General features: G+C 35.1%; 1 protein-coding gene across 1 annotated transcript; it reads right to left on the bottom strand.

The window, feature by feature from the left end:
- Positions 1-1,137: 1,137 nt before the first annotated feature.
- On the bottom strand, positions 1,138-3,901 carry LOC104100928 (adenosylhomocysteinase-like). The gene is made up of 2 exons (XM_009608296.4): positions 3,083-3,901; positions 1,138-2,244 (listed from the first exon to the last, which is right to left on the bottom strand). Exons 1-2 carry the CDS (start codon positions 3,791-3,793, stop codon positions 1,498-1,500), a joined length of 1,458 nt encoding a protein of 485 aa, XP_009606591.1. The 5' UTR covers positions 3,794-3,901; the 3' UTR covers positions 1,138-1,497.
- Between the last annotated feature and the right edge of the window lie 10,655 nt (positions 3,902-14,556).

The raw sequence follows: 14,556 nt of genomic DNA, 5'->3' as shown, positions 1-14,556 counted from the left end.
TTAAATGTAGCGTACATGTAAATTATGAATACTACTTCAAAAACAAAACCAAAAAAAAAAGAGTTAAATGTTACTGAAGCAGGTCCTTAGCTAGACTTGTTATCTCCCAAAAGGACAATAGTCGGGTACGGAATTTTGGATTAGTCGGGCAGTGAATTCCAACAAGACTGGTTGAAGATGTAGAGTTCTCTTACCGTAACTTAGTTCACTTAGGGGTCGTTTGGTATAATGGCGGGATAACTAATCCCACCATTTTAGGGATTGTTTAGTTGCCGGTTAGAGTTATACAGGTATTAGTTATACATGTATTAATTATGCTGGTATTAGTTATACATGTATTAGTTATGCAGAGATATTAATTATACATATATTAGTTATGCAGAGATTAGTTATGCAGGGATAAGTTATGCAAGGTTGAGTTATGTGGGGATTAATTATGCATGAATTAGTTATGCTGTTATATAAGGATTAGTAATATAAATGTAATGTGAGTGTTATTTCTTATTAGCTTACTTTATTTTATTAAAATTGTTAGTATAGTTTAAATATATATTTTTAAATTAAAAAAAATACAAGTTTGAATAAAGGGTATTCTTGTTATTTTGTGTTTTAATACATGCATAACTACTACATGTATAATTAATTTCACCTTCTACCATGCATAAATAACATAAATCCCCTCATAACTTATACATGTGTTAGTTATGCGGAGAAGAAAAACATGAACCAAACATTGTATTAACAATGCTACATTTTATGTGGAAAAGAGGAAAAAACAACCAAACATTGTATAATTTATGTTAGCTTCTATGTGGAGATTATTTTTTTCCCTTCTTTTAACCAAACAATGTATAAAGTTATCCTAATTTTAATACATGGATAACTCCTCTCTAACCGGCTACCAAATGACCCCTGGTGTAAAAATTATTATGGGATTGGCTAACACCCAGAAATCATACATGGGATAAAATTGATCCCAAATTCTATCCCGGAATTATTATCCTTATCCTATTATTCTTATCCTATGAACCAAACGACCCCTTAATATTACTTTGGAGCTTAAACTCCCAAGAGAACTGTCACACCCAATGCATGCACAATACTCTGCTTTGACGGGAAATATTTTACTCGGCAACATCACCAAACATCGAGGGGATTAAAACTCATTAAAGCAAACAGTTACTGATAAAGGCAAACATGCTACTCTGTGATTCCTCGAAATAACAAGGATAAACCAAAAGCAAAAGAAATCTAACTGCTACAATATCAAGCACACCACCTCCATTCCTCAAAACTTATTCAGCACATTTTGGTCTTCCATCAGATGAAATGAGACCAATTCTTTTCCAGCAACAACATTCCAAACATCCCAAAATATCCCCAACGATAGTTTAAAGGAAAAAGACACTGTTGTCCTAACAAAATCCAAAGCATGAAAAGCATAACAATCAAAGCCGAAAGAATGTGCTGTTTTTGCAGTCTCTTCTTTGTCTTCGCTTAGTACCTGTAGTGAGGAGGCTTGTAAGGACCATCAACTGGTACACTAATGTAGTCAGCTTGATCCTTGCTAAGCTTAGTGAGCCTTGCTCCAAGCTTTCCGAGATGAAGTGCAGCAACCTTCTCGTCAAGGTGCTTTGGCAAAACGTAGACCTTCTTCTCATACTTGCCGGTGCTCTTTTCCTTCCACAACTCGAGCTGGGCAATGACTTGGTTAGTGAAAGAGCATGACATGACGAAGCTGGGGTGTCCGGTGGCGCATCCCAAGTTCATGAGACGACCCTCGGCTAAGACAATGATACCACTGTTGGTGTCTGGGAAGACCCATCTGTCAGTCTGGGGCTTGATTGTGATCCTCTTCACTCCAGGAAAGGTCTCAAGACCGAGCATGTCGATTTCATTGTCAAAGTGACCAATGTTGCAGACAATGGCATTGTTCTTCATCTTCCTCATGTGGTCAACCATGATGATGTCCTTGTTACCGGTTGTGGTAACAAAGATATCAACATCTGAAACAACATCCTCAAGGGTAAGGACCTGAAGACCTTCCATGGTGGCCTGGAGAGCACAGATTGGATCAATCTCGGTCACGATCACACGTGCACCAGCTTGCTTCAAGGCAGCAGCACAACCCTTGCCAACATCTCCGTAACCGGCAACAAGCGCAACCTTTCCGGCAATCATAACATCAGTAGCCCTCATGAGACCATCGGGCAGTGAGTGGCGGCACCCGTACAAGTTATCAAACTGTATAGACCAAGATCAATATATTTTGTTAACCTATTAGCCATATAATAAATAAAATCTTTAAAATTGTAAACAGAGATGCACAACGTTACCCATATCAAACAACTAAGGACAGAATCATACTAATCCTTTATATGTTATTCCCACTAATTCAATAAAACAGTAAATTTTGCAAATGGTTGCATTATTCTTTCACGAGTAAAAGATCTGACACTAAAAAGAGTATCTCAACAATTCACATTGTAGAGTTTGGTACATGGGGTTATCAAAGCTCCAGTATCAAACTATAATACAGTAAAAGGAAAATGTTCACTTAAAGCTGTAAATCCAGAGGCAAATCCTTCTTATCCTCTAAAAAGACAAACTACACAACAAAATATATGCTACTAATGTAATGATATTTTTCCTGAGAAATAGAAAACGTATTATCTCTTTACATTATCAAGAGTAATTTAACCTATTATAGCAAGTTATTTACCACTAACTATAGTTTACAAATTAATGCTATTAATCACCAGATTGTGTCAAGATTTTTACATCGGTAATGAACAGAACTTAAACACTATCCTGTATTCCTATACATGAAACAGCATTCATTGTCCAAATTCATATATCAAAAGAGTTAATCTTTCACTAATTCAACTACTCTATACTTAACAAGCAGATCTGAAGTTAAAGCAGAGTTCCCCTGTCTTAGATCCAAATAACTATCAACTATTCATATTAGATCCAAATCTCACAAGTATATTTTCCAGATCCAAACTCAAATGAACACACAAACAAGACAAAATTCATTAGATCTAAAACAAAAGCAACAAAAAGAGAAATGAAAACAAACCTTGCTCTTGGTAACAGAGTCGTTAACATTAATAGCAGGGAAAAGCAAAGTTCCATTAGCCTGCATTTGGTAAAGCCTCTTAACACCGGTAGTAGTTTCCTCAGAAACACCAACAAGTCTCTCCTTCATCTTAGTGTATTTTAAAGGATCAGTTTTTAGCCCGTCCCTAATAATAGTAAGTACAAGCTGAAATTCAACATTATCGGTAGAACTTGGATCTGGTAATTTACCAGATTTAGCATATTCCTCTTCAGCTTTTACACCTTCATGAATCAAAAGTGTAGCATCACCACCATCATCAACAATCAAATCGGGTCCACCTCCCGGGCCCCAGTCAAGGGCGCGTTCAGTACACCACCAGTACTCCTGCAACGTCTCGCCCTTCCACGCAAACACGGCGGCGCTATCACGCGCTATCGCAGCCGCGGCGTGGTCCTGGGTAGAGAAAATGTTGCAAGAGCACCATCTGACCTCAGCGCCTAGAGCAGTTAGGGTTTCGATAAGGACAGCGGTTTGAATTGTCATGTGTAGAGATCCGGTGATTTTAGCACCTTTAAATGGCTGTGACGGACCAAATTCGGTCCGGCAAGCCATAAGACCAGGCATTTCGACTTCGGCAAGCTCGATTTCGAGCCGGCCGAAGTCGGCCTGAGACATGTCCTTGACCTTGTACTCACGGCCAGAGGTGGTTTTCTCGACGAGCAAAGCCATGGTTAGAGAGAGAGAGATAAAAAAAAAAAAGGTACAGAGAGAGTGGAAATGGAGGCCTCTCTTCAATGGGTTTTTGAAAGAAGAGAGTGTAGCGCAGAGGTAATGGGGAGAGGAGAGCGATATAAATAGGTTTAAGAATGGAAATGGACGGCTGAGATTTGTTTAGAAAGCCGCTTTTTAGATCTGAAGATCGGTTGGGAAATCTGTAAAAGGGGTTGGTTTTACCGTCTGGATCGGGGTAATAGACCCTATTACGGTGGAGAGATGGTTAAAAAAAATTAAACTTTTACTGTTGTGTTTGTAATTTTTTTTATTTTGCAAAATTAACCCAAATAGCCGACTACCCAACCAGTTAAACTAAAAATAGCCGGTGAAGATGTAAGATATGTATAATTTATGTATTATATGTATATAATTATATATAATCAATGTGTAATCTATGTATATGGCTAAAAAAAAAATAATGAATATGACCGGCTATTTGTGTAAAAATTCCTTTCATTTTCACGGTTTTGAGAGTAAATTCATGATTTGATTACCAAAGAAATTAGAGTAAGATCATTTCCCTTGAGTTCAATGTATGGAATTGGAAAATTAAATTGGACTGTATTGAACTTTTTTGACAAGCAATAAGTATTAAACTAATTCTAGAAAAACAATTAACATCCATATAGTTAGTAATAAAACAAAAAATAAAACAATAAATTATTGAATTGAACCACGATTTGCCCTTATTGCTATATTGACATGCACACCACTAGCAAGGACACAACCACCATTCATAATAGTAGGCAATCGCCTTTAAAGTTTTCAAATTCAGGTACATTTTATCTTACTATTAAGGCCATTATATTTATAAAAAAAAGATAGCTCGCTGCACAAGGCATCATACATTATGTATAGTTCGAGAAAGTGCCACATAATATGTTGGTCTTGCCTTCTTTTATTTATCTCTTGCTTATCATTTGCAATCTACAACCATTTAATTGTATTTTTTTATTTTTTTTGCTTGTTTACAGTTTGATATTTATACTTGGTATCATCCCACATAGAAAGAAAGTGCGCAGAGCCGCAGCCCAACTTATTGGTTTGCTAACGTAAAGTGAGAAGTTGAGCTGAACTGGCGAACCGAAGTCACTTTCGTAACCATATTCAACTTACTGCAAAGAGAGAAACCTAAGTCGATTAAGAATCGAAAATAGTCGTTAGACAAGGCCATATGTTGTGTATCTCTTATGTACTACTCGTGAAATAGAAAGAGTTAAGTACTACCTTAAGTTTGACGTTTATAACCTGTGGCATACTCAAACCACTTGAATTGGAGCTTCATCAGGCTGTCATTGTTATTTGGTACACCTAATTAGTTTGGAGATTCATGAGGAGATCTATTTCCTTCTATATTGAACACATCTATATAATGTATATATACAATTCGAGGCGGATCCAATATTTGATTGCTATGGGTGCCACTATTTAATGCAAAACGATCACTAGCGAAGAAGATTAAATTAAGATGTACATTTAGTCGATTCGATCCGTTTTAGATTATTTCGATTCGGTTCGGTCCATTTTGAATTTATTCAATCCAATTTTTTTTTTAAATATGCATAAACGAATATATCATACGCCTCTTCAATCACTCTAAAAAATCTCTAAAATTAATATAATAATAACAAATGGATAAAAAGAGAAAATAATTAAAATTACATTCAAATAAAATTTAAAGATCCAGAAAAAGATAAAGGAAGCAAATAAACAATATAAATAAATAATAAAAATGAGATTGCACAAAAAAAGTGAATAACAAAAATGAAAAAAATAAGAAAAATTAAAAAAAGGAGCATAAAGAAAAGAAATGAAAGGGGAAAAGGTAACAAAAGGAATAACTAGGAACAAATTACAGTGAGTCTCGATCCTCGGTCCATTAAATGGAATTTCAGCACTTCAACCATGGCACATATATCCATTTAGTGTCTTGGGGTACCACTCATTCCTTATGTAGGATTTTTGAGAAAAATACTAGTACATATACAAAATTTTATTTGAGCGACCGGGTGGCGTACCACCCCCATATCCATACATAGATCCGCCCTTGTATACAATGAAATGCACTAATTCTAAATCCAAAGAACTTATTTAGGATCCACACCTATAAGAGGAAATAGTTTAAGTACTATGCTAAACAAGCATTAAGTACATACGACCAACTCTACGCATTAAAAAGTTAATTAGTACTCTTGATTTAACTTAGCAAATTTTTCTGAGTCGAGAGTCTATCGGAAACAGTCTGTATGCCTTCTTAAAAGTAGGGGTAAAGACTGCGTACACTCTACCCTCCCCATACTCCATTTGTGGGACTACACTGATATGTTGTTGTTGTATTTAACTTAGCAAATTTGGCTTGACCGGCTTCGTTTAATCTACCTTTTTTTAGTTCATCTTATAATTAGTACATCACCATTTACGATCCAACTTAGATGTGCTCCCAAGACACAACATAGGGCGGCATGTGGGTCAGTCCGGTCCCTAAACGGTCCATGTGGGTTGCGGTCCCGGTCCCTAAATAAACGGACTTAGCGGTCCCGGGCTAAACGGTCTTTTTGTAGGAACCGGTCCGGGACCGGACCCACGAATTCATGGTTCCAGACTAAACGGGCCGGGCCCGCCGGCTAAGTGGGCCCAACGACAAAATAGTGTTATTTTTTTTAAAATAGAAATTAGAGATAAAAAGATGTTAAAAAAATATCTAAGGCAATGCCTTGTAAATTTATTATAGAATTATGACCTAAATATTTTAATTCAAATTTAAAGACAAAAATATTATAAAAAGATAATGCAACTTGATAAGCATTATAAATAGGACTAGGTAAATAAATAGCGAAAATATTGTTCGTATTCATGCTTATATTTATAAATATCGCTCTTTATGGTTGTGCGAGGAAAACCTTTATAAGTAGGATTAATTTTTTTTTTAATATAATGCACAAACGAAGGGTTAGAAGAAAAACTATAGAGTAAGCATATAACAATTACCATTTTTTGTCAATTCTTCCAGATCTTTTTTTGGATCATAATATAAAATACCACCAGTAATAGTATTAATTCCCGGTTGAAATTGATTTGAACTGATACTAGGGTCTGCCTCACTAGGACTAGGTACACTTTTCCCCTCGGCCAAAACTTTCATATGTTCATATCTCACTCTATCTTTAGGGTATTTTTTTTTGTTTCCCCCTTCCCCCCCTCCCCGGCGATCCAAAATATTTAAAAGCTAACTTCATACCACAAGTTTTACACTTAACCTTATTTTGTGAAACTAGTTGAGTAAAAAATGACCAAATAGGAGATGTTTTCCATCGTTTGGTAGGTTGTCTAGAAAAGGTAGGGGCAGTAACAAGAGTGTCAGATGGATCATCATTTGGATTAGCAGCGTTATCACTAGTTGGGTTAACATCTCTGTTTTAAAAGGCGTTTTTGGGGCGAGCCCCGGGGCGAGGCGTACCAAAAATGCCCCGGGGCGATGGTGTGGGGCGAAAGTCTCAAGAGGCGTACGCCCCGCAATTTGGGGCGTACGCCCGGGCGTTCGGGACGCGTTTTTTTAATAAGGAGTAAGCCCTAGAGACTTTTTCAAATTAAAACAAAATTTGTTGAATTAGTCCTTCATATAATACCCAAATTCTCAAAAGTCAGTTTGGTAATTACTCAAAAGATTTAAAAAGGAACTCAAAAGTATTAAATTTAAAAGTAAAGATCTTTTTATTGATTTAAGCTCTAATTCATGATTTTTTCCAATTTTTTATCTTGTCCGCTAGTCTGCTAATATCTCCCAAAAGCAACAAATATTTAAATTTTTTTACAAATAGAAAGAGAACTACATTTTTCTTCATAGCAGCAAATTCAAAATTCAAATTGCAGGTTAATCATCTTTTTTGTTCCTCCATATAGAAAACTTTATTCTTTTAGATTCAAATTACTTGTGCTTGTAAGTAACGTATAATAGATTGTTTGATTAGTTTTTTGTGGGGATGGAACACACATATATATAGTGTTTTTCAATTTTTATGCAATTTTACCTGTTTATAAATATTAACTGTCATTATATTATTTTATAAAATATTAAAAATTAAATACCTATGGAGCTTACGTCCCGCGCCTCGGGGCTTACGCCTCGCTGAGGTATATGTAAAATGCCCTGCCTTACGCCCACGCCTTTTAAAATCAAGAGCAGGACTAGTGGGGTGTATCATCACATGGTTGAGTTTCATCAAGATCAATCTCCTCATCATCACTTTCATCAATAGTATTATAATTATTAGAATAGAGAGCATTCATTAATTCATGGTCTAATTGTTCACCGGGTGCAATATTATGGCAAAATTGACTCTCGATAAATTACAATAAACTATTATCAGTATCAAGAATAGCAGGTGTAGGACGGATATGGGGTTTGGTTCAGGGAGTCGGGGGTAAGAGAGGAGGAACAACAGTACCACTAGATTCGCTAGTCTTGGATTTTTCCTTATTCTTATTTCTATCAAAAATAATTTTTAAGGAAGACATCTTAATTAATCAACTAATAGCAAATAAATAAAACAAACAAAACTATAATATTAATACTTAAGAGTTGGAACGAGTTTATCGAATTGACAAACAACTTGTTGAAAATTGATTATCGTTGAAGACTTGAAGACTTCAATTCATCAAAGTCACAATTCTTTCACAAATTGTAACAACCTCAATATTCTTTTACTATTTTTGGAATAAAGTAAGCAATAGTAGCAAGTATAGAAGAAAATTAGAGATAGATTGTGATAGATTGATATTGATTTTGTAAGAAAAATGAAAGAATGAGAGAGTATTTATAGTTAAAAATAGGGAAAAAGTATAATTATAAAAAGTTTGGGGTTTAAAACAAAGTTGGGGAGTATTAAATGACTATTTTTTAAATAGACAACGGCTATTTTTTAAAACCCAACAACTCTTTTTTTAAATAGCCAACGGCTAGTTTTTTTTAAAAAAAATTACCGTTGGGCCCGTTTGGCACGCCAAGGGACCGGTCCGGTCCCGGTCCCTTGACGGGCCAAATGGTCCCTGTCCTAACTGTTCCTACTCAAGAACAAGCCCACGAGACCGGTCCAAGCCCACCTATAACGGTTCTACCGGTCCTGGCCCACTTAGCCCGCGGTCCCGGGCCCGAACCGACCCACTTGCCACCCTTAACACAACATGTAAGAGAGAGTTCTTTATAAAATTAGCTAAGTTATGAACAAGCTTAGACTATATCTATGTATTAAAAAATTTATTAAATAAGAATTAACCCAAATAGCCGCTCACCCAACCACATAAGTTAAAAATACCTGGTGAAGATATAATATATGTATAATTTATGTATTACATGTATATAAATATGTATACTCAATGTATAATGTATGTAGATGGCTAGAAAAAGTAAACAGTGAATATGGCCGGCTATTTGTATAAAGATCTGAATTGTTACACATATAGCCGGCCAAATTCAATGTTTATTTTTTCTAGCTAGCATATATAGATTATATATTAATTATACACGGTTATATATATATATATATATATATATATATATATATATATATATATATATATATATATATTAAATATCTACTGACTATTTTTAGTTTAAGAGTTTAGGTGGACGGCTATACGGGTTAATTCTTCGTAGATAGATGATTATTTTAAATTCAATAAATCAGATGGATGCGATAGAATTACGAATTTGAACCCATAAAATTCAAATCTTAAATATGATGTGACTGCTACTCTTCTAATGAGCATACCAACCACATTCTTAGCATCCGAGAACATCTGAATTCTTTTTTCCAATTTCGTGGTATTCCAAATAGTATTAATTAGTTTTTCTATTTTCACCAACTTCCTGGTTTGGTAAAGAGTAGTATTTTCCTCCATAATTGGACAAGTTGAAAAATGGGCAAAAAAGTTGGTAGTAGTGGTTGAGTTGAATTTCTTAAGCAACCATATTTCGTTGAAAAGGAATACAATACTTTTTTTCTCTCTTGTGGTGGGAAGGCTTCAATTTAATTAATTTAATCTTTTAATACTTTTCAGAAAGATGGTGGGGAAATACGGTTGGTAAGAAATATTAACGTCATAACAAATTCGGGGGCAATATTCAGCTCTTTAGTATCGGGTTCATTTGAGCCCAATATATTCGACATGAAACATAAATTTATGAGTAAAAATTTACTAAAATTGTAATAAATAGTTGATGTGAACCTTTAACTTTAATAATATAACGAATTTAATATTATAAATCTTAAAGGTTGAACCCATAAAATTTAAATAGCGGAACTTTCTCTTATATGTCTTTACTTAAACAAAAAGGGGGCAAAAAAACGCAAGTATTCTTGTCGTGGACTAGTAGTGGTCCTTCACCTACCAAAAAGGGAGCTAAAAATCGAAACATGAATTAAGCAAATGAAATTGTCTTATAAGTAGCATAGTTCTCAATCGGTTGAGCCATTCTCAATCGGTTAAAAGCACCATCGTTCGAGGTTTATGGGTTGTAAATTTGTTATCGAACTTATAGCTTATTTTAAATACTGTATTTGTAATTAAATATTTATAATTATTTAATAAATTTTTATAAATACAAAGTTTAAACTAAAGCTAGTAAGTCCGTCCGAATCCTTTACTAATACTGTAGCACCTCCCGTCATTTGCTTGCCTCCTTTCAATTTAAAACCCCTAATGACATATTATTTAGTGCTAGAAGCTAACTGCCATAAGCTCGCCCTTCGGGTCTTGCTTCCGACTAAGGACGCCAAGAATTTTGCCAGATCCGTCCCGGTACATTTGGGAGCCTCGTTCCCCATTTATACTTCTGCTATTTGAGAAATTTCTTGCAAAATTTCTTGAAGTCTTATAAAGAATCCATGTGTGATGACCCAAAGTGTCATCTTTAAATTTAATAAGTAATTTTGTGTTCTAAGACCTCGAAAAGCACTATTTATCATTCCTCGACTTGCATGCGCAGTCCGTATAATTTTTCGAAAAGTTTTTGTGTGAAAAATATATTAAAATGTGAAATAGAGCTTTAAAACTCAATTGAGTTGACTTTGGTCAATATTTTGAGCAAACAGACTCAGATCAATGTTTTGACAATTCCGGTAGGTCTGTATCGTGATTTGGCACTTAGGCGTATGCCCGGAATCGAATTTCGAGCTAGCCCGAGATATGGATTTTTGATGAAAAATTAAAAGTTTAAAAGTATAATGAATTTTAAGAAATTTTGATGTTGGATTTATTGACACCGGGTCCGTATTTTAGTTTCGGAGCCCGGTATAGGTCCACTATAATATTTATGACTTGTCTGCCGAAACTGGTGAGAAACGGAGTTGATTTGACGTGATTCGGATGTCCGGTTGTGAAAATATAAGTTTTAAAGTTTTCTTGAAAATTTCGTTTGATTTGGTGTCTGATTCGTAGTTCTAGGTGTTATTTTGGCGATTTGATCACGCGAGTAAGTTCGTATAATATTTTAGGACTTATGTGCATGTTTGGTTTGGAGCCCCGAGGGCTCGGGTGAGTTTCGGATAGGCTACGGGTATTTTGAAACTTTGGAAAAATCTGGTATTTCCAGTTCTGGTTTCCTTAATCGCGATCGTGTGTCTTCATCCGCAATCGCGAAGGCTTGTTGAGCACGGATGAAAAAGTATACTATGCGATCGCATAGTATTGTACGCGATCGCACAGTTGGAAAAGCTAAGGCATTGCAAACGCGAGGACCAAGCTGTGATCGTGTAGAAGGAATGAGGCAGAAGCTGAAGCACTGGAATTGTGCTACGCGATCGAATAAGCATGTACGCGATCGCATAAGATTTAGAAAATATTCTCTGCGATCGCATGGACATTTACCCGATCGCGTAGAGTTAAACGAACCTGGGCAAAAGTTGTTCTACGCGATCGCGAACGAATTTCGCGATCGCGATGAGTAAAAATCCGAGAAACAGAACTTAGGAGAAAAACCAGATTTTTATAAAATCTTACAAAAATAAAAATTTAAGATTTGAAGGTCCATTTGACATCGAAATTTGATAATTTTTGTATGGTTGGACTTGTCTCGGAATGGGTGTTCGGATTTCGTAAGTTTTTTCGAGATTTGAGACGTGTGCCCCACAGTCAATTTTTAAAGTGAATTTCAGATTTTATCCGGAAAATTAGTAAATTCACATGGAATTAATTCCTATGATTCGTATTGAGTATATCGAATTGTTTGTGAATAGATTTGACGCTTTTGGAGATAAATTCAAAAGGAAAAGTTATGGTCGAATAATTGATTGAAATTGCAAAGCGAGGTAAGTGTCGTGGTCAACCTTAACTTGAGGGAATAGAACCCTTAAATTATTTGTTATGTGAAATGCATGTGAACGACGTATAGGCGAGGTGACGAGTGTCTATACGTCGTCAAATTAATTGTTTGCATAATTATTTGAAAATCCTAAATTTGTTTTAATACACGAATTAATTGTTATGATAATTGTTTCTCTCCTATTCTTCGTCAAATATTAATTCTTGAATTCCTGCAATAATTGCTACATGCTGATTTGATTTATGTGAATTAATTGCTACTTGACATTTAGCATATTAAATAGTAAACTGCCTATTTTTTTCATGGTTTCCATAATAAATTGTTATTTGTCATTGTTTGTTTCATAATTAAATCATAATTTTTGTATGCTTATTGTCTTAAAATTTTCATATTAATTGTTGCATTTATTGGGGCAATTTCTTCTATAAGAATTGGTAAATGGATATATTGGAGGAGCGGGTTGCACGCCACAACAGAATTAATTGAAATGAATATATTGGGGGATCAGGTTGCACGCCGCAACAGACTTATTAAAAGTTCATATTGGGGGGATCGGGTTGCATGCCGCAACAGACTTATTAAAAGTCCATATTGGGGGATCGGGTTGCACGCCGCAACAGACATGTTTAAAAGTCCATATTGGGGGATCGGATTGCTCGCCGCAACAAACTTATTTAAAAGTCTATATATACTTGTTTAAAAATAAATATATGGGAGGATTGAAAATAAATATGTTGTGGGAGCGGGTTGCACGCTGCAACGGAAATTGATTGAAATAATAATTGGTTATAACTGCTGAGTTGGCTTCAACTATTAGAAATGAGTTACCTGATTTAATTCTATTATTGTGGCTATTACTATTACTGCGTACAAGTTAATGTAAGTGACTTGCCTTAACCTCTTCACTACTTCGTCGAGGTTAGGCTCAGCACTTACCAGTACATGGGATCGGTTATACTGATACTACACTCCGCACTTCTTGTGCAGGTTTCGGAGTTGGTCCCAGCGGCGTACTGTAGATTTTTCCGGATACAGCTACCAGTGGAGACTTGAGGTATAACTGCACAACGTTCGCAGTTCTGAAGTCCCCTTCTATCTTATCTCAGCTGTGTATTATATTTCAAACAGCTTAAATTTTATTCAGACCTTTTTTGTATTATTCTAGAAGCTCGTGCACTTGTAACTCCAGTTCTGGGATGGTATTTAGACATCGCTATTACTATGGATTATTCACTACAATTCAAACTTTACTTCCGCATTTGTTTCTTTATTATTAATTAAATTTAAAATTATTTTAAAATGGCTACTATTATTCTAACGTTGGCTTGCCTAGCAAGTAAAATATTAGGATTAGCAGCGTTATCCTAATATTATTCTAACGTTGGCTTGCCTAACGTTGGCTTGCCTAGCAAGTAACATTTTACTTGCTAGGCAAGCCAACGTTAGGAGCCATCACGATCCCGAAGGTGGAAATTTCGGATCGTGACACCATGGCTACACTCAAAGCTCAAGGAAAAGGAAAAAAGGGATCACAACATAGATGGCCAAATGATGAACACTTGATCCACTTGATATTTTGTGTAATATTTTTAAATCTGAAATCAACTTCTACTCTCACAATACCTAGAGACTTGCAAAAATGGAATGCCAACAACCAATTTCTCATGCACGAAATAAAATATGTATAAGGTTATTTTTTCTAATCAAGGTAAAAAGAATCACATCTTTTGCAGAGATACTATAAGTTCTCCATATGACATAAAAAGTTATTATCTGAGTATTATTATACAATGTTTTAAAAGATTTTTATAGGACTCGTGTTGGGGCTCGCCCAGGAGCGGGGCACTATTAAAACGCCTTGAGACTCATATGTGGGGCTTAGTTCTGTGAGACTACGCCTCCAAGCGCCCGATTGTGCGCCCTAAACATGCTTAACACTCAACGCTCGGTACTTGCCCCATAATTCCTATGTAATTTTGTGTTGAATTCACTAATTAACATCGTTGATTCTCAAAGTTCTTCAACAAATGAATGATTAAAGTTCTTTGTATCCATAGGAATATGAAAAATGTGAATAACTCAAATAACAAACCATAGTATTGCATATTTACTAATTAAGAGCATCGTGAGGATACGTGAATATCATTTGAATATTTCTTCTGAAAATAGATAACCAAAATTTATATCACTACTTGATAGATCTTCATGTCTTAGTTCTACGTCTCAGTAAATTATCATATATTTATTATTTTACTCTTTAAAATTAATTTTATATTTCTCATGAAGGATAATATTTTAAATTACAGTGTTGATAAAATTTATTGTGTATTTACTTTTAAGAAGGTAAAATATGCAGTTTGATAATATTTTTTAAGAAATTATGATTTTTAATCGTTTG

This window comes from Nicotiana tomentosiformis, chromosome 5 (assembly GCF_000390325.3).
Source record: "Nicotiana tomentosiformis chromosome 5, ASM39032v3, whole genome shotgun sequence".
NCBI classification, from domain to species: Eukaryota; Viridiplantae; Streptophyta; class Magnoliopsida; order Solanales; family Solanaceae; genus Nicotiana; species Nicotiana tomentosiformis.
This window is presented reverse-complemented; position numbering and strand designations above follow the sequence as displayed.

What these genes read in the sequence shown, in the direction of transcription:
- LOC104100928 (XM_009608296.4), bottom strand. Translation starts at nt 3,793, where the DNA reads ATGGCTTTGCTCGTCGAGAAAACCACCTCTGGCCGTGAGTACAAGGTC. An exon ending in ACTCTGTTACCAAGAGCAAG is followed by an intron (nt 2,245 to 3,082) that starts GTTTGTTTTCAT and finishes TGGTCTATACAG; the next exon opens with TTTGATAACTTGTACGGGTG.